The 18,487-nt window shown below is 38.7% G+C and overlaps 1 protein-coding gene across 2 annotated transcripts; it reads right to left on the bottom strand.

Moving 5' to 3' along the window:
• Positions 1 to 2,829: 2,829 nt before the first annotated feature.
• On the bottom strand, positions 2,830 to 14,955 carry OCIAD1 (OCIA domain containing 1). 2 transcript variants are annotated; one of them, XM_089525216.1, is made up of 8 exons: positions 14,799 to 14,955; positions 12,495 to 12,579; positions 11,281 to 11,334; positions 10,400 to 10,447; positions 9,002 to 9,128; positions 4,955 to 5,166; positions 3,862 to 4,014; positions 2,830 to 3,014 (listed from the first exon to the last, which is right to left on the bottom strand). In XM_089525216.1, the coding sequence occupies exons 1-8, from the start codon at positions 14,865 to 14,867 to the stop codon at positions 2,977 to 2,979; spliced, it is 786 nt and encodes a 261-aa protein (XP_089381342.1). In that variant the 5' UTR covers positions 14,868 to 14,955; the 3' UTR covers positions 2,830 to 2,976. The 2 variants fall into 2 exon arrangements, with proteins under 2 accessions (XP_089381342.1, XP_089381343.1); XM_089525217.1 differs by having other exon boundaries at positions 14,847 to 14,950.
• Positions 14,956 to 18,487: the final 3,532 nt, after the last annotated feature.

Here is an 18,487-nt window from a genome sequence, read left to right as displayed (position 1 = left end):
CATAGGGAAAAGATATAACTTACAGGCTTGTCTGTTAAACAGTTAGATAGGGCCAGGTAGAAATAGAGATGGGGCAGAGATTAATAGGAATATATTAAATCTAGGGAAGATCAGATGAGTAAGGATCAGTTGTAAAGAGGGGCATTAATAAGATCTGAATAGGGTTTCTGAGAGTTGATAACATGGAAAAGTTCAGGGAGAAGTGTTTTTTGTCTGAAACCTGAGATGTTGTAATGTTCTGTGTGGAACCAGCTTAACACTAGATGTTTCTTATCTATCACAATAAATCTTAATTGTTTTATTTTCTTAAGCTGTCTGAAGTTTTAATTAATAAACACTTTGCCACACTGAACCCAACCAACACATGTATTACTTGTCCAATATAGTTGAGACCTTGAGGCCCAAGTTCCAGAACAAAGTAGGGATTTTAAGGTGAGTGATAGGAGCTTAGAGGTTAGAACTACAGGGGCAACCTGGATAAGGGATAGGTCTCAGATGCCTTCCTCCACAACAAAACATTTTGTGTCTTGGTCAAGCAGCTGGCAAGAACTCCTCCCTCCATGTTCCAACTGTCATTGCTCTGGCTTCAGAGGTACATAGAAGCAGTCAGTATCTGCTGGACCTAATATCCTCCCCCACTGCCATTGCCTTTTTCTTATGTGCCATGTCTTATTTAGATTGTAAGGCTGAGAGCGGGGAACTATCAAATTAACAATTTATAAGCGATTGTAGGATACCTTTTGGCCAAAGGGCTGAAGGTAAAGGGATTCCCCATTGACAAGGTTGTCAAGTCGTGTTAGACCATGGGGGGTTGCTCATCTCCATTACTAAGAGCTGAAGAGCCAGCGTTGTCAGAGACTACTCTGATCATGTGGCCAGCACGATTGCATAGAATGCTGTTTACCTTCCCACTGGAGTGGTACCTATTTATCTACTTGCATTTGCATGCTTTTGAACTACTAGGTTGGCAGAAGCTGGGACTAGGGATGGGAACTCACCCCATCATGCGGCACCCAGGCCTCAAACTGCCAACCTGCTGATCTTGCAATCAACAGAGTCAGCATCTTAACCACTTGAGCCACTGCATCCCAAAAGGCTAGAGAGAGAGAAATATTCTAAAGGAGTAAGTGCATCTGGCTATATAACATACACTGGGTGATTATTCTCCCTTATTGTCATTACAAAACAGCAGTAGAAACAATCACAGCATCACCATTAGGCTGAGCAAGTGGATATTTTTCAACCACTGTTCCTGCAGAAACCTTCAAAAGTTACTGCCTTTAAAAAATAAACTGCCTTAAAGGCTTGTTGTCAGATGGCAAGATAGAATATAAATATTTTAAATATGACAACAACATACATTTCAAATATCTTTTACTTAATAAAACGAAAGTTTAATCCATTTAAGTATTTGCCCACAAAAATCAGGTTTTAATAAAAAGAAGCCTATTGTATCCTTTTTCAACAGAAGCAGGCTATTCATCTATTATAAGAGTTAACCTCAATACCTTTACCCTACCCCCAGGAAATTGTGTCTGTTTGGAAAAGACGGAAATAAAATGTAAATCCAGCTGTTTAGGCCAGATTAAACAAACAAGATGGTAGGACAAATAAGTGCCAAAAGAATACAAATGTATATAACATTCAGTCATAAAAGAGATTAAGTAAATGCTCCAATTCAATATAAAATCAAACTAAACCTCAGTTGAGCTAGGTTGTACTGATTTACTTGCTGATCACACAAAGACTACATTAAATATCCAAATGGCCTGGTATAAAACATCTATATATACAATCTTGTGATATGCATCAAACACTATCATTAGAAATTTCACATGTTTAGAAAAGTTGTAGTTCTGTTTGTGTACTACATAATTTCCATATTCTTTAGTCTTTGGTAGGTCTTTCAAAGCACAGCTACTCAAAATCCATTAACAAGAGATAACAGAATGCATCTTGTGAATGCAAAGCACGGGCTATAGGTCTCTCTCCAAAGACTTTGATTTTATCAAACTTGCAAAGATGGGATTTTTAAAAAAAAAATCTTATTTGCAAATTGTTGCTGTGGCTTATGGTCAAAAGAGTAAAAAAAACTTAAAATATGTTTTTGATTAAGCAATTTTTTTTACGGTAACACAATGCTGAGGAAAACTGCTACTGGCAAGTGCCATTTTAAGAGGCCTCTCTTTTCACACATACAGAAGTAATGCTTCTTCTAGGAAGATGCCAGCTATGATACGTATCTAATACAGTGAGCCCTTGGTTCGATTATATACAATGGTGTAGTAAAATTATGCCCCTTATATAAAACGGCAAAATCAAGTTTTGTTTTTTTTTGGGGGGGGGGTGGATTTTTAAATAACTTTTCACACAGTGAATGGTTGCATCTGTGGACATGGAGGGCTGACTTTGTCATTTCAGAAAGACTGCTTTTATTCATCTACAAATTTAAATGTCAGATTCACTCAGTAGCACACACCTATGATAAAATCAACTAAGACTTTTCAAGTCAAACTACAGCCCTTGTTCTTACTGTTCACATAACTTTATCTCTCTTTTGTTTTCCTACATGTTATGTTACACTTTAGAAAGAAGGGGATGGTAGATTTAAAATTTTGTGACTCTCCTTTCAGAAGTAGTTATTTTCAATTAAATCATAAATGGATTGAAATGTTAACTGCTTCCTTCTGTGAATGCTTGTTACCCACTTTCCTTCTTGTTAGTCACTGTTTAGCCTTAAAACAAACTTGTGGGTGGTTGTTGCTTTTTTAATTAATTTGTTTCTTGAAAATTAAACAGTTTTAGCCTAACAATCCAATACCAACTCACTTTGCCAAGTGAAAGAGGCAGGCCTATATCTTTTATTGTCATACATTTGCATTCCACAAAAAACAGAAAATTTTGATATTTAATCCATCCTGATAAGGAAGGTGAATTAGTTGATTGAAGAAATGTCTTAAGAAGGCGCAAAGATTTTCACTCTTCCCAAGTGTCTCCGTACTTATTGACTTTACCTACAAAAGAAAACAGACAGTAATGCACAAAAGGACTTATGAACTATGTGCATGTTAGAAACAAGATGAACTGCTTGCCAGTAGATTACTATCTGACGCAGCACTGGACTTGCTAACCTTGATTGTCATAACAGTATAACCTGCTATACTGCTTTCACTGCTGCAACCCCCAGTTCACTAGTGAATTTCCTTCCTCAAAAGAAGGACATGGTATTGCTTGTGGCTTATTTTGTAGATATGTATTATTCCACACAATACCTTTGCTGTATGACTTGGCAAGCACACTGAACGACAGAATAAACTCTTATTCAGATTTTTGTTGTCACAGATACCATTTCTATTAAATGAAAGGTAGTATGACTTCCTAGCTCATATCAGTCTTTGTTTTTTTGTACAGGACTTTTTATAATCAGAGAAGCACAGTTTCACATTTGGTGCCAAGTACAGTTTCCTTCCAGTACAATGGTAAACAGAAGAAAACAATGGCACATCCTTCAGAGGTCTGCTATGAATTCAAAAGTTAATTAAAAACAACCCCTCAAAAAGTTTCCAAACACCTGATCTGGACCAATTTACTGTGCTGATTTATTCAGGTCCAAAGAACTGAAGGGGGCATTTGGGTTCATTTAGCTGAACCTATATGAATGGTACCCAGTGATAAATCAGGCCATACCACTGAAAGGAAATGAACATAAAATGAGTTCTAAAAAGAACACTGTTTCTTGTTTACTCCTTACAATGCTGTGAGTCCCCAGTGGAAAGGCAAGATTAAACATGAAACTCCCATGTCCTTGACGCAACCAGTGCAGATGTTATTACCAAATATTTCAGCTATTTAACAATTTACCTTCTTTCTTTAATGGTATTTCCTGTGATGACTTTGATGGAACATCTGACCTCTGCGTTATTCCTGCCTCATACACTTCTCTGTTTCTGCTCCTTAGTTCATCATATGTAATTCCTCTTCTTTTTGGACCTTCTTCCAGTGGTGGTGTAGGTTCTTAGGCAACAAAAGAAATAAATACAAAAGAGAGAGAAAGGAGCAGTGAAATGAATAACATTACATGCAAATGGAATATGGGAATATTTTATTTGTGAGTAGCTGACTTCAACTGGTTTCAAAACACAGATTTCTCTAGAGTAGCAGTTCCCAACATTTTTGATTCGCGGAGCCCTAAGGGCTCCATGGAGTTCAGGTTGGGAACTGGTGCCCTAGAGTTAAAAGTAACTGAAATTACAATTAATGCAGGTTTAAACAGTATGCCTGCTTGCCTTTGTTTTAGATGCTCCCTATAGGCCATACATTTCAACACTGCTCTAAATTCAGGGATCTGCTCCTCAGTGCACTACACTGTGAGATGAGCCATAAGGTAGGTCAAATGTCAATGTAATTTTTATATATATTTGTAAATGGAAGATACAGGTTAAATTCAGGTTAAATTTAGCTATTTCTATTTGTATAGAAGACAAATGTCATCTTCATCCTGTAAACAATGAAAGTGTTGCTGTGTATTATCGAAAGGTGAAGAGACCATTCATAAGCAGCCTCCAGCACACTTCTTCATGGATGCTGCCACTACAATTTCTATGCAAATGGTTGTCTGTGTGAACAGACCTTCAAGTCACCTGTCAGGTTATGGCAATTCCTTGAATTTGCAGGGCAGAATCCACCAGATAGTACAGAGTGTATGATTCCTTCCACCCACCAATTCTCCCCTGGTCTTTTCCAAGTGTATACCATCAGCAAAGGTCCAACATCATAAAGATGACCAACTGTAGCAGATAAATGCTACATTCACAAAACACACATATCATATCCCTAATATACATCCTAATGTCACCATTTTAAAACTGAAAAAGTTCACATCTATCAGTGAAATGAACAATATGTTTTTCATTTTTGACAGGAAATGCATTATAAAATTCAAGACAGATCATACCTTGAGGGGTACTATCTGTTATTCCAGTAGGTGAGGATTCATTCATAGAAGAACTAAATGGGACAGGTTCATAATTAGAGCGAAAGTCTATTGCTCCATAATTATCAACAGCATACTTTGAAGCATATTTTGAAGACTCTAATGATTCTGCTGCTGGAGCGCTTTCAAAAGGTGAAGGCACTTTTGGAAATCCTGGTTGTTGAGAATTATACCTGAAGAGAAATGCAACAGTTATCAGAAATGCATTTTTAAAAAATCTTCCCATTTTTCAAGGTATCTGTATAATGCATTAAATGTATTTCCTATCAAGCCACTCAAGTCTGTAATACTTGGGACAAACAATAATATGCTAAACAACTATAGCTGACAGAAAAATCTGAATCCTCGTTCTCTGTTACATATAGATATGGATACACGTGTTGCCATCAATCTGAAGTCCCAAAGTAGATCTGGGTAGAAATCTAAGATATTTGTATAGTTTAGTTAGCACTCAAGTCACAGGACTGAACCCTGTTGGTACTTCCAGTTACAGAAGACCCACTGAATTAGCTGTTGACTAGTTAACACTTAGGTAAATCCCATAAGATTCAGTGGGTCTAATCTAGTTGTTACTAACCATAGAATTCAAGCCACCAGCTTTGTTTTAGTGACAAGTGTCCTTCATGTGACCTGAGGCTTCCCACACTATTCCATGCTCCTGGAAATATGAAAACCCACAATAGCTACCTTCCATTCAATAGTGAAGTACTTCTAAATGTTAGAAACTAGATAGGAACCACTTGCCACACATACACACATTGATAGAAGCAAATAAATAATCTGAGTTCCAGCTCACAAGATGTCAATATCCATATCTATATGTAACAGAGAAGAATAAGGATTCAGATTTTTCTCACTTCTGTACACACAACCAGTCCAGGCCTCTATTTTTCAAAGCCTCTGTTATCCAAGCACAATCCTAGATCAATACATAAGCCCATGCCCTGTGTTATTTTAATTCAGGGTAAATAGCTCACTACTATGGAATCTGTTCTGCACAAACATGCTAAACTTTTAAGTATAGAAAATGTAAAAACTCCTTTTCCTGACTATGGTCTAATTGGTACTGCAGAAATACTGTAATGCAGTCTGACACCACTTTAACTGCCATGGCTCAATGCTATGGAATTCTGCGATTTATAGTTTTATGAAATGTTTCCTGGTAGCCTCTTCTCTCTTAGAGAGTTCTGGTGCCACAACAAATTACAAATCCCAGAATGCCACAGCTCTGAGCCATGGCAGTTAAAGCAGTATCAAACTGCATTATTTCTGCAGTGCAGATTAGACCGGTGTCTGGCCATGAGCAGGGATGTCTCTTCTACGGTTACCCTGGGCAAATATATAATATTCTGGAAATCTCAGCTTTCATTTTAAAATAGTACAATTGTGTTCTTAATGTCTGGAAAAGACATGATAGAAAATAAGTATGCCGACAGTATCTGATGAGCTTTTCAAAGCTTGGTGCTTGCGTCACTCAGAAAGATTTTCAGCTACTCAGTGGCAGATCTTCAGTGTTCTCCATAACTACTCTGTTCATGAAGGATGCACAAATGTCTTAGGACAAATTTTGGGTTACCTTTTCATTGTTTTAGATTTTGGGTTACCTTTTCATTGTTTTGATTATTCAAATATAGCACTGAACAAGCATATTCCAACATCAACTGCAAACCAGATTTGATTCTCATTTCCCTCCCAGCTGTTCTTAGCCTGCAGTGCCATAAAGTTTGTATCCTGCTAACTCCAACCCTATCTTTCTAAGTTACATTGCCAAACAAATTCTTTTTTTTTTCTTGATCTCTTAATCCTTTCTGCTTGCATCAATGAACAACAATGTGAGATTAAACCGTAGAACTTTTTCTAGCTCTATCTAGCTAAGTTATAACCTGATGTACTGGTGTTCAAATGGAGTTCTAGAAATCAGGAAGTCTTGCATTCGATAAACTTGTGGCAACAGACAACCCTCCTTGGAAGACAAAGTACCTAACCTTCCCCTAAAGAGTTGCAAACATGGGTGTGCACTGGATACAATCTAAAATGGACTTTCACTTGCACAGAGATACAGGACTAACAGGCCTGAATGGAATTCTATCCTAATTAGGAGTGTATGATGTCCTGGCAGCCCAGTGTACTGACAAGAGTGTTTCAGAATACACTTCAAAATCTTCTGCAACAGAGAGGTAGACACATGGTCAATTTCAAAAGAGTTCCCTGAGTACAGGAACTCTCAAAACCACAAATTCTGGTGTGTGCTTTGTGGTCCCAACCCATACTTTTTACTTTGCTTTGTAACTGTCTTTGAGGTTAAAAGACAACAGCAAGGCGCTAGTGAAGCTAACTAGAGCTCATTTTACAGAACTGAAAAGTTTCTTCTGTTCCCTTCCTTCCAACTCAGACTTTTTTTCTCACTACTATCCTTGCAGTCAACTGAATGTGCAGTGGGAAGGTATGAATCACAAACTGAACTTTGTGCATGAAAATTCAATTTATCTGCGTACAATAGTTAGTACTTAATCTACACGGTGCCTGTATCTTTATACTAAGAAAACTTTATTTTGAAAGGAAATATATAGGACTGACACACTTTCCCACATCCCGCTGAAGCTTTTCCTGTTTAGAATCTCAGCTAAGCTTTCTTCTGAAGTCAAGGGGAATTGTTTTTTTTCAAATATTTGTTTGGTATACAATGGTTTCAGTCTCTCAACAACAGTAAATAAAATGGGATAAAAAGAAAGAAGCATAAAATAGGACTTGCCATTCCTTTCATCCTCTCCCTAGGGCAAGTTCCCTCCTTGAACCTAACCACAATTCACTTTCAAATGCCCACTTTCAAACCCACCATGACTATTGTTGATAAAGTAGTTCTATTAGCTGAACTAGAATCTATTTTAATCAGCTTTAAATTCTCATCTCAAATCTTGCTTAAAACTAAAGCCCGGGTTTAGGCTGTCAGTGTGAACTTTACTGTCACTGTCCACTTTAAGCAAAATTAAAGACAGCAGGGAAAATATGTATGTACAAGGGAAGATGCAGGAGGAATGGCTTGCCATACAGCCTTACTATGGTTATGAAAGCAGAAATTTACATTTGCTTTTCCTACACCCTAGGAAAGAGGATGAAACGACATTATTCCAATAGGCAGCAGAATCATTTTCTTATAATAATGATTTCTATATACTTTTGCTTTACTGTGCAAATAGATGTAGAAAGATTTAAAATAAAGATGGTGAAAAAACTGATTCTTATACAATTCATGAATGTAGTCCAAATAACATATAATAGGTATATGAAATCCCTATCTGATGTAAATTTGTAAAAACCAACTTGAAGAACAGGAAAATGTTAAGAAATTAATGAGTCTTCTACATATGTGTTTTGGATTTCCCATGGTCCAAATAAGAAATAAGAAGCCCATACTCCTGCTTCATTTTAAACTGCTGGAATTTATTTTAAAATAAATTAAATGGGGAATAGAAGCTGATTATTGTATTTCCTATTATTTACCACTTTATAATATACAAAGAACATGATCTAGCCAAATTCAAGCAGTCTGAGGTCCCATTAGTTTCAATGTGAAACTTTAATATTTTCTTGACTATCTCCCCTTTAGGTCAGGCTCCTCCAGAACACTTAGCTTTGGATGAGTTGAGCACAAATACTTACCACTCTCTCTCTCAATCAAAGCTTACTTACAGGAAACTGAACAAAATGCCTGTTAACGTTAAATATATGCCATCCCCAACACTCAGAATATACTTACATAATAAAATAAAAAGTAAACAAGCAAGCATGCTTTGCAAGATTGTTTTGCAGTGGTCTAAAATATCTTATTTTCTATGTTAAAACACTCCAAAATTTCAAGCTGATAGTAAAATTCATAGATGGTACATGATCAATACTGTTTTTTGAGGCACAATGAGCTCCTGCAGCAGGAAAAATGAACAGCAGCACTCATAAGACAGTAAACTTTTTAAAAGAAATCTAACATTTTGAGTGAACAAACTTTCTTACTCATGTGGAAATGGTCGATGTTTCCTCAGAGCTTCTCCAAGTGGGGAATTCTCTAGCTTTTTAAACTTCTCTTGGCATGTCTTCATATAGGAAATCTTCCCTCCGATGTATCCACATAAGCCAGCAACTTATTTAGAAAGGAAGGCAAACATCAATTTAAGCCGTTTGATGTTATGGTATGTTTTTAAAATATACAGTTACGTTTAAAATGAAATGTAAGAAAAAGAATGAAACAATTGTTTAACTTAAACACTAAAAAATGATTTGTTTAGTCCCTGGAGCCTTCTTCTCTATTCCATGCCTCCATGGCAACAAAACAGAGACCTCAGAAAGGATTTGAGGCAACTGGGTCATCACCAGGCAGCAACTAAGAAACATAAAGTCTTGTCTCTTCCAAAAGAACAAGATGAACTACTAGCTACGTCTTCGCAAATAACTATTTTCCCGACTACTTGCTAGAAAATGACAAGTACTTCTTGAGAAGCTCACTTTTACAAGACTAGGGCTAAAATAACAAAGACTGAGGGTTCCAGTGAACTAACAGCCTGACAGTGAGAAAAGAACTGGGTCCAGATGGTCTGCTGCTATAACTGAGTGAACATTTTCTAAAAGAAGTGGAGACTTCCAATCATATTCAAGATGAGGAAGTACATAGTGCCATGCCTGTGAATTAACTGACATTAACAAGTGGTGGTCACCATTGATCTGCCTCTGCTCTGCTCCTTGTCCTAGCCCAGCTGGAGTCCGCAAGTGGGAGCTGCAGGTCAACTCATCACTCCCAGTCACCTACTACCTCTGACTCTGTCTCCCATTGCCCTACCTGCTGGATGCAGCTGGCGCCTGGGATACTTTTGACAAGGCCCAGCTGCAGATGGTGGTCACCCTGCCCATCCTGGCCAAGCCCAGCCCAGTGTGATCCAGCCCAGGGGTGGTCTCTGGAGGCTGGGACTTGCCTCATGAGCAAAGCGCCACTGCCTTGGAGGAGTAGAAGGCCAGCAGCTGCAAAGGGAGCCTTGTCCTGCCACCCATGGATATTGCCTCAAGAGTAGAGAAATGACCAGCATACAAGTAAGGTCTATGAGATTTTGTGGCACTAGTAGACTCTATAAGAGTGGTCTGCCAGAAAACATAAAAAGGGAGGGGGGTGGTAAGAGGAAAAAAAGTGAAGGGCAGAGATAAAAAGAAAGAGAAATCTACCTTCCAGACCTTCAATCTACTCAATCTGAATCTTATCTAATTTTGTCTACCTTTTATTAAACCTAGTGAGAAACAATACCAGTAATCCAGTCCATCTTTATTTAAAATACATCTCAAAATACCTGAACTGTACTGACAATCCAAATTCTCAGTGGTGAAATATCATGTACAATTGAAATATGACAAAAAGATAAAACTCACATGCAACTTTTGGTAATGAGCCAAATCTTGAATGTGTTGTAAGAATTCCTATAAAAACAAAGAGTAACAAGAGAGTAATCATTTAAAATAATGAACTACACATTGATTAGAACAAAATACATTATGACACTCCTATTCAGTAGCACAGATTGTGTTTGTTAGACACAAAATCCTCATCATCCTCAGTTTAGGAAGCTTGGTCATTCCATGCCATGATCCAGAGCTTTGTGTGAAGACTGTTAAGGTAACTCTTCGCTTGCCTAAAAAAGTACTACAACATCTTGAGATAAGGTCTAAACTTTGAATCATCCAAAAAATGCCCAGGTATTTTTCTAAAACTACACCTGCTGGCAAAGTCCAATAAAAGTTGTAAGGGCCAGAAAAATTATTTCTGTATCTGTGAATATTTAATCTTTTTTTGCAAACTAAAAAGGTAACTAATTTGCAAACAATGATATCCCTAACCTTTATAAATGCTTCTCACACATGCCCATAAATAGGCCCATTCCTAGTATGCTATGGAGTGTAGAATCACTAACAGATAACAAAAAAATAATGCTTTTCAAATTTCTATTCCTTTAGAGCAACGAATGACCAAAATTTTTCTAGTAATTTCTGTAGCTGACCATTTTTGTGACATACTTACCAATCAGTATAATTACAGGGCCCAATCTCTATTTCTTTGAATCTTTTGATGTTTAAAAATGCATTATTATTCATTCAATTTATATTTTCCCTCTCCACTTCCACTTCTCTTGTTCTGAACTGGTCCCCCCCCCCCCTTTATATTTAATCCTCTTTTCAATTAGGTTTCTAAATAAAATGAAGAAAATTAGTAAACAGCAGATGTCCAAATTCAGTCAAAGGTAACAGAAGCTTACCTTTCTTGATTAGCGCCTGTGTGATTAACATGCTTATGCCAGAGAGAGGCAAGGCTGTGGGCAGGGAAAGAAAAAAAATGTACTAAGATTAAAATTCAGTGCCTTCTCAAAAACAGGCAGTAAAACTTTAAAGTGATTAAAGGATAAGTCCTATTGCACTCAGTGTGATTTACTTTTGAGTAAACATCCTTAAGAATGTTCTGCGTTGAATCCTTTCTAAAGCATACACTGACTTTTTTAAGAGGGGCCCAATGCCTTCATTATGATGCTGGCATTGTATCACTTGGCCTTTTGCCTAAGATCAAGTAGAATATTGTTTAGAAAAAAATATGGAGAATATACAGTCTCAGAAATATTTTGGAAATGTTAAAAAATTGTTTTTAAAGACTCTGAGGTGTCATTCACAAAGAATTCCAAGTCCTTATGAATGCAAGAATACGGATAGATTTTTTTTTCCTTCTAAAGGATTCTTATAGCTACATCTCAGATTCTTTCAGTTTTGAAATTCTGTCTCAATTCTACTGAGCAAAAATTTTCTAAGGCAAGTGAGTGTTACTCATGTCTCTGTATGTTTTCTTTTGTTTTTTATCATTAAATAAATAATAAACAGGATCCTATTCTGGATAAGGAGTAAATGCAGCAATATTTTTAAGGAGAGAATACCTATGGAAGTCAAGAATGCATAAAATACTGGATCTATACTGAGAAAATCTGTGTTCAATGCTCCATTGTTCAAGAAGCTGATGGGGTGACCTTGGGTCAGCCACTCTTTCTCTAAGCCTAATGACTTCAGTATAGGATGTGAGGACTCAACTACAGGATCTTCTGAAGCACCTAAGTCAAAAGGGATCAAAAATCAGATCATGTGGCAAATTATACCCCAGTATTCTCTGATACATCACAGAAGATGCCAAGGCATATCTACTGGATTATACTACACGGGTATCAAAGAGTCTTGATATATCCTGGGCCCACAGATAAAGTGTTAAGTGTCACTTTGAAAAGGACTATTTTCCTAGTAATTTGTGGCCCAGTTCCTATGAAAACAGATTTAATATTAATGGATCCTATATTTTCACGTAACATTGATGAGCTCAGTAAACTGCCTGAATCTCCTAGTACAAGCTATACTTTTTGGAGCGTTTAACATTAATTGTCTGGTGAAACATGAGATATGAATAAGTACACATTACTTCTCAGAACATTTAACTTACATCTGTACCAGAAGCTCTCCTCATTGCATTCTCTGAAGACTCTCTTTTCATCCTCTGTGGGTATGTAAGTCATATTTATTTGGCTCTTTCATCAAAACAGAGAATATTAAGTCAGTGTATAAAATATACCAGCAACACTATAAAACGTTACACAAAGTCATTTGCTCACATTTCAACAATGTACATGCAATGTGTATGAGATGTGCTATTTCAAAACAAGTAAAACTCATTGTAAGACATCTTTGTGATCTTACAGGGTATTGGAACATGGGAACTCTTGATGTGCCTTACATGATGTCATTTGCTTTTTGGAAACGCTTCCATGTGTTGTTATTTTCCCACTTCAACCATGCAAATGCATCTTCCATACAACTGACAAAAGCTTATGTAACTCATACAAGTTTATGTCCCAGTTGGATTTGTCTTGAAAACTGCTGATGGCGAGCATATGTTAGTGAACAGTTACACTTGGGGAGTTTATATAGCAACATTGTCTTAATTTAAGACTACAGAGAATATTGGTATCTGCAGATATCATGGGCTGTTAAAAAGACAAATAAATTGGTCCAAGTGCAAATCAAACCTAGAGTCTCTCTAGAAGCCATGATACCTAGGCTGAGATGGTCATTCTTTGGACATAACATGAGAGGATATGACTCATAAGACAAGACAATCATGTTTGGTAAAGTAAAAGGCAGGAGGAAAAGAAAAAGGTTATATTCCAGATGGAAAGACTCAATCCAAAGAGCCATGGCCCTGAGTATGCCAGACCTGAGCAGGGCTGTTGAAAGGGTGACTTGAAGATCTTTCATTCATGGGTCCACCATAAGTCAAAGTTGACTTGAAGGCAGTTAACAGTGAAAATCCTACTATAGTGTTGACCACATTTCACTCCCAAGAACTCTGTGCCTGTCTTAATGCATCTAGCTGAACTGTTAATGAGTAGCTATGTTGTGAACGGACAAATAAACCACATTTGAAACAGCGCAGTCTCCAAAGCAACTTGCAATGTGGCACACAGCCTTCGACTTTACATTGGCACACAGCCTGCCTTCAAAAGAAGAAGAAAAAAAGGCCTGAGGTCCTGCTGGAAATATCTAAAGAGGCCCCCCTGGCTCATGATCCTAAACATGTTTAAATGATCATTATGCAATGTTCCCATGTCGTTTTTAAAGCTGGTATCTGAAGACTTTTGTCATATAAACACTCACACCCTCATCTAGATGGAGGCCAGTGTTGTTGTGACAGTCCCCCAGCAGCCGGGGACTGAAAGCTTGAAATAAACCAAATGATACCATTACAAAGAAATACAAGCTATCATTTGACCATAGTGGTATAACATTTAAGTAAGATTTGGAAGCCGAAAGTGTAATCCTGTGTTGACACTGTTACTATACAACTTGGAACCCTAAAAAGACCTCCAGCAACAGCAGATGGGGGCAGTTTCTTGTGAAAGACTGATCTTTCATGCCGAGTTTTATCCAATCTCTGCAAGTAGGCTTCCAGGTTCCAACAGGTTCTTGCTCTCTGGGTCATAAGAAACCTACCAGGATTACCATTATAAAACTGTAATGTTTTCTTTGCTGCAACATCAGTGTTGTTATATCTGCTTCAAGGGCTGTTATATCCTGAAAGCTCCTGATATCCATCATAGTACCACTCTTTTGATGCCTTTAAAAAGGCTATCAAGACAGATCTCTTCCGGCTGGCCTTTCCAGACTGACCTTCCCGTTACATTGATATAGATTACCCTTCATTTGCCCAAATGTCTCTCCCCAATTGTGCCTATTTTAAACTGATTTTCATTTGTATTCATAGTGTTGACATTTTTAGTTTTAAAGTAAGGGATGAAGGGACATGTCATTTTAGTTACATATGTTTTATGCATTTATTTATGTACCTGTATTCTATTGCAACCTGCCTTGATCCTTCTGGAAAGGCGGGACATAAATAAAATCTATTATTATTATTATTATTATTATTATTATTATCATTATTATTATTTTGTATAAGAAGGGAAATCGAATGGTTCAGCTCCTTGAACCTCTGTTTAGGCACCAATCACTTAAAGCCAGCATGCAAAGAAAATCCTGTAGCACCTCTGAGCTTTAGGTCCTGGAGAAATAACCCAGCCTGGGACTGCTTTAACTGGAAGCTAGGGGATTCTGGGTCCTCTGGTTTTGTGCCCACAACAAACCCCAACTCCCAGAATTCCATAGCCTTCAGCCAAGACACTTAAAGCGGTGCCAAACTGGGTTATGTCTCCAGTGTGGATGCAGCTTAAGAAAAGGGGGCGGGGAGTACCTGTCCAGGGCCGCCTTGGCCGGGGCTGTGGGGGCTCCCCTGCCTCACCTGCTGCCCAGGAGGCTCCATGGGCTCCAGGGAGGAGGAAGAGCAATAAAAGGTTCAAGGCCTCCCAGGAAGAGAAGGAGGAGGAGACAGCTGACAGACCGGAAGCGCAGCTCCATTAACCGGAAGGGCACCAAGGGCGGCCCTTTCCCAGAGAGGCCTTCGTTCTAGAGGTGCTCTTCCAGGGCTTTTGGACTTCAGCTCCCAGACGCCTCAGCCATGTTGGCCAATAGCCTGGGATCCTGGGAGCTGAAGTCCAAAATCTCTTAAAGGGGACCATTCTCTAGTCTATATGGAGACTGTATAGAGCAGTGGGCCCCAAACTGAGCTCTTTAAGGGATTTTGGACTTCAGCTCCCAGGATCCCAGGTTATTGGCCAACATGGCTGAGGCTTCTGGGAGCTGAAGTCCAAAATCTCTTAAAGGGCACATAGTTTGGGGACCACTCTTAAATAATAATACCCTTAAATAATAACACTCTTAAAGTCATCCCAATAACCAAGGTCCAAAACTCTGCAGAAATAATCCAGTTTGAGGCCGCTTGAACTGCCCTGGCTCAATGCTAGGGAATCCTGGGAACTGTTTCTGAGACATTTAGGCTTCTCCCTGTCAGAGAGAGCTCTGGTGTGCCACAATAAACTCCAGTTCCCAGGATCCCCTAGCACTGAGCCATGGCAGTTAAAGCGGTCTCAAACCGGATTATTTATGCAGTGTGTTTTGGACAAAAGAAGAAGAGGTGGAAAGGCTAGAGGAGCCGAAAAAGTCTGAGGCTGCATCCACACTGGAGAAATAATCCGGTTTGACACCGCTTTAACCACTGTGGCTCAAGGCTATGGAATTCTGGGAGTGCTCTGGGGGTAGTTTGTTATGGCTCTGCTCTGGGGCCACAACAAACTGCCATTCCCAGAATACCACAGCCTTGAGCCACGGTGGTTAAAGTAGTGTCGAACCGGAGAAGGCTAAATGTCCCACAAAACTACAAATCCCAGAATTCCATAGCATGGCACCACAGCAGTTATAGCAGTGTCAAGCTGAATTACTTCTGCAGGGTAGATGCAGCCCTGGAAGTACCAAAAGAAGCAGTTGCTGGGGCAAAGAGCAAAAGGATGCTGCTATATTTATGGCCTCCTTATGGGCTTTCCATAAATATCTGAATGGAACAGAGTCCTTACAACATGTATATTGTGCATTTTGGTTGGTCCAATAACGATATCACTGTTTGGTGGGTTTTTGATGTTACTGGATTTGCTATATGGCCAACACGGCTACCTCTGGATGTTAGGTAGATAAGAGTCTGTTCAGGTGGTGGAACTATGTACCAAACAAAGAAGGAGACCAAGTAGATGGGCAGGGAGGAAAAATTAAACTAGGCACAATGTGTTTATGGAAAAGGAAAGCATAAGATATTTAGCCTTCTCCGTCAGAGAGCTCCGAATTATTTCTGCAGTGCGGATGCAGCCTGAATTTTGGATAGAAATAGGCACTTGCTAAGAGCCAGCATGGTGCAGTGGTTTGAGAGCACTGGGATGTGCAGAATAGGGTTCGAGTCCCCACTCAGTCATAGGAAAATCACACTCAGCCTCAGAGGAAGGCAAAGGCCAAACCTCTTCTGAACATAGGGTCACCTCAGGGTATCCATTAATCAGAAAGGACTTGAAGGCACACCACAATAATAACATATGGCTAACTTTAAGCAATGAAATCAGTGCCATGTACTTGGATCCAAAGATACCACTTTTGTGTACAAGTCACTCTCAGCCTCAGGAGAAGGCTGTGACAACCCTCTCCTGAACAAATCCTGTGAAGAAAGCCTAATGATAGGGTCACCTGAGGGTTGCCATAGGTTGGAAACAAAGGAAACAATAAGGGTGACCAAATGTCCTAACCGCAAAGGAAGATAAGGCACTGCAAAATGTAGACCATTCAAAGAAAAATGTAGGACATTACAAAATAAAAGCTAAAAACACTAAGGTAAAAATAAATCCATACTTCTTAAATCATGCTGAAAATGGAGGACATGTTGAAATTCCTCTTGGATAGAAGGTTGAAATGTAGGACATGTCCTGGAACAGAAGGACATCTGGTCACACTGCACACAACAACAAAGTACAGACTTCGCATCATTTTCTGTGCTCCTTTCATTTTCTTCCTGATGGAAATGAACTCCTGGTACTGGTGAATTGTCTCCATATGCGGGGAAAGAGAAGCAGGGACCTGGGGAACAGATGTTTAAAAGGATGATTGAAACACTCACTTTTATTGCAGAGCTTTGAAAATGACATGCTTTCTGTCCCTAGAAAGTTATTTAGCACAAGCTTGCTGTCTTTGGCAGCTGAAATAACTTTGGGGCAGATGGTGGAAGCTGCACTAGTCAGTCATCTCAGTCAAACAAGTCTGTAGATGGTGAACTATTGTTCACCTGTGCATCAAGACACCACATATCCTTAGTTGCAGACATTTAAAAGTTTCTTTAATGTTTCCCATTTTCAAAAAATTGATGTTATAGGAAGCTATGACTGTTCCCTTTGGCTAAGGGAAGAAAAAGCCCTGAAAGTGGTAATAAAAAGAAAAAGTGGAAAATATGTATTCATCAACTCCATCCCCAAAGCAATTTAAAAGAGACCAGTGGCAACATAATTCTGTTTTAACTTTTACTTTTCATATAGCGTCAAATCACTATAAACAATACTGTCTGAATCACATTTCATGTTATTTTACGTTGTTGGTTTATACCACAAATAGTTATATTTTTTGTCACCTCCAAAGCATAAAATATATCATGCAAGCTTTCAAAGCTGCATTGGCCTCTTCATCAGGCGAGGTTGTTAAAAAGCACGCAGGGGGGAAATTATAATTATGGTCCAAAACACACTGCAGAAATAATCCAGTTTGAGACTGCTTTAACTGCCCTGGCTCAGTGCTAGGGAATTCTGGGAACTGTAGCTTTGTGAGATGTTTAGCCTTCTCTGTCAGACAGTTCTAGTGCCACAATAAAGTACAATTCCTAGGATTTCCTTGCACTGAGCCAAGGCAGTTAAAGTGGTCTCAAACTGGATTATTTCTGAAGTGTGTTTGGAATGTGGAATGGAGCCACATTCTGTCAGTTAAGGTGATACTGAAGGATTTCAGTGCAGAGGCCTCTCATACTGGCCATGTGAAGATTAGAAACAAAGAGCAATAAAAGACAGGTGTTAAATTTTCAGCTCCCATTAGCAATAGAAAAGTAACTTCTCTTGAGTTACAGATTCCTGACATGTGCAAACTGCTCCTTTGTTAGGCAAGGAATATTTAATATCTCATTTTCTATCATTTTCCAAAATGTTGCCTGTGCCTGAATATCATCTGTTGTGCTCAGAGGGGGTAAATGTTAAGTCTTGGTCATAGAGATTTGACTCTCAAGCAGGGTTCCAGTTTCACTTTACAGATGACAAGTTAGGGACTTTGGGAATCACAGGAAAACCATTCTAATAGCTGTATATTGTTCTGCTTCCCTTTCCCCCAGAGAGCTGAGAGGAAGGCAAAGAAATGAATGGCAAAATGCAGCTGCGTTGGGGTAAGGCACACAGGTTTTCCCAAGGTCTATGAGTACAGAAGCATACAAGACTATGGAGGGCAGGATTTGAATCCCTGCTCAGCCATGGAAAT

This window comes from Sceloporus occidentalis, unplaced genomic scaffold (genome assembly GCF_023333645.1).
Source record: "Sceloporus occidentalis isolate IW3139 unplaced genomic scaffold, rSceOcc1.0.p SCAF_5, whole genome shotgun sequence".
NCBI lineage: Eukaryota > Metazoa > Chordata > Lepidosauria > Squamata > Phrynosomatidae > Sceloporus > Sceloporus occidentalis.
Note: the sequence above shows the minus strand (reverse complement) of the source record. Positions and strands in the feature narration are given on the sequence as shown.

Bases quoted from the DNA above. Each gene is read 5' to 3' on its own strand.
- OCIAD1 (XM_089525216.1), bottom strand. From the start codon at position 14,867: ATGGAGCCTCCTGGGCAGCAGGTGAGGCAGGGGAGCCCCCACAGCCCC. The intron at 5,167-9,001 runs GTAAGAAAGTTT...ATTTCTCTTCAG, and splicing joins CATCGACCATTTCCACATGA to GTATAATTCTCAACAACCAG. The intron at 4,015-4,954 runs GTATGATCTGTC...TTGTTGCCTAAG, and splicing joins AACAGATAGTACCCCTCAAG to AACCTACACCACCACTGGAA.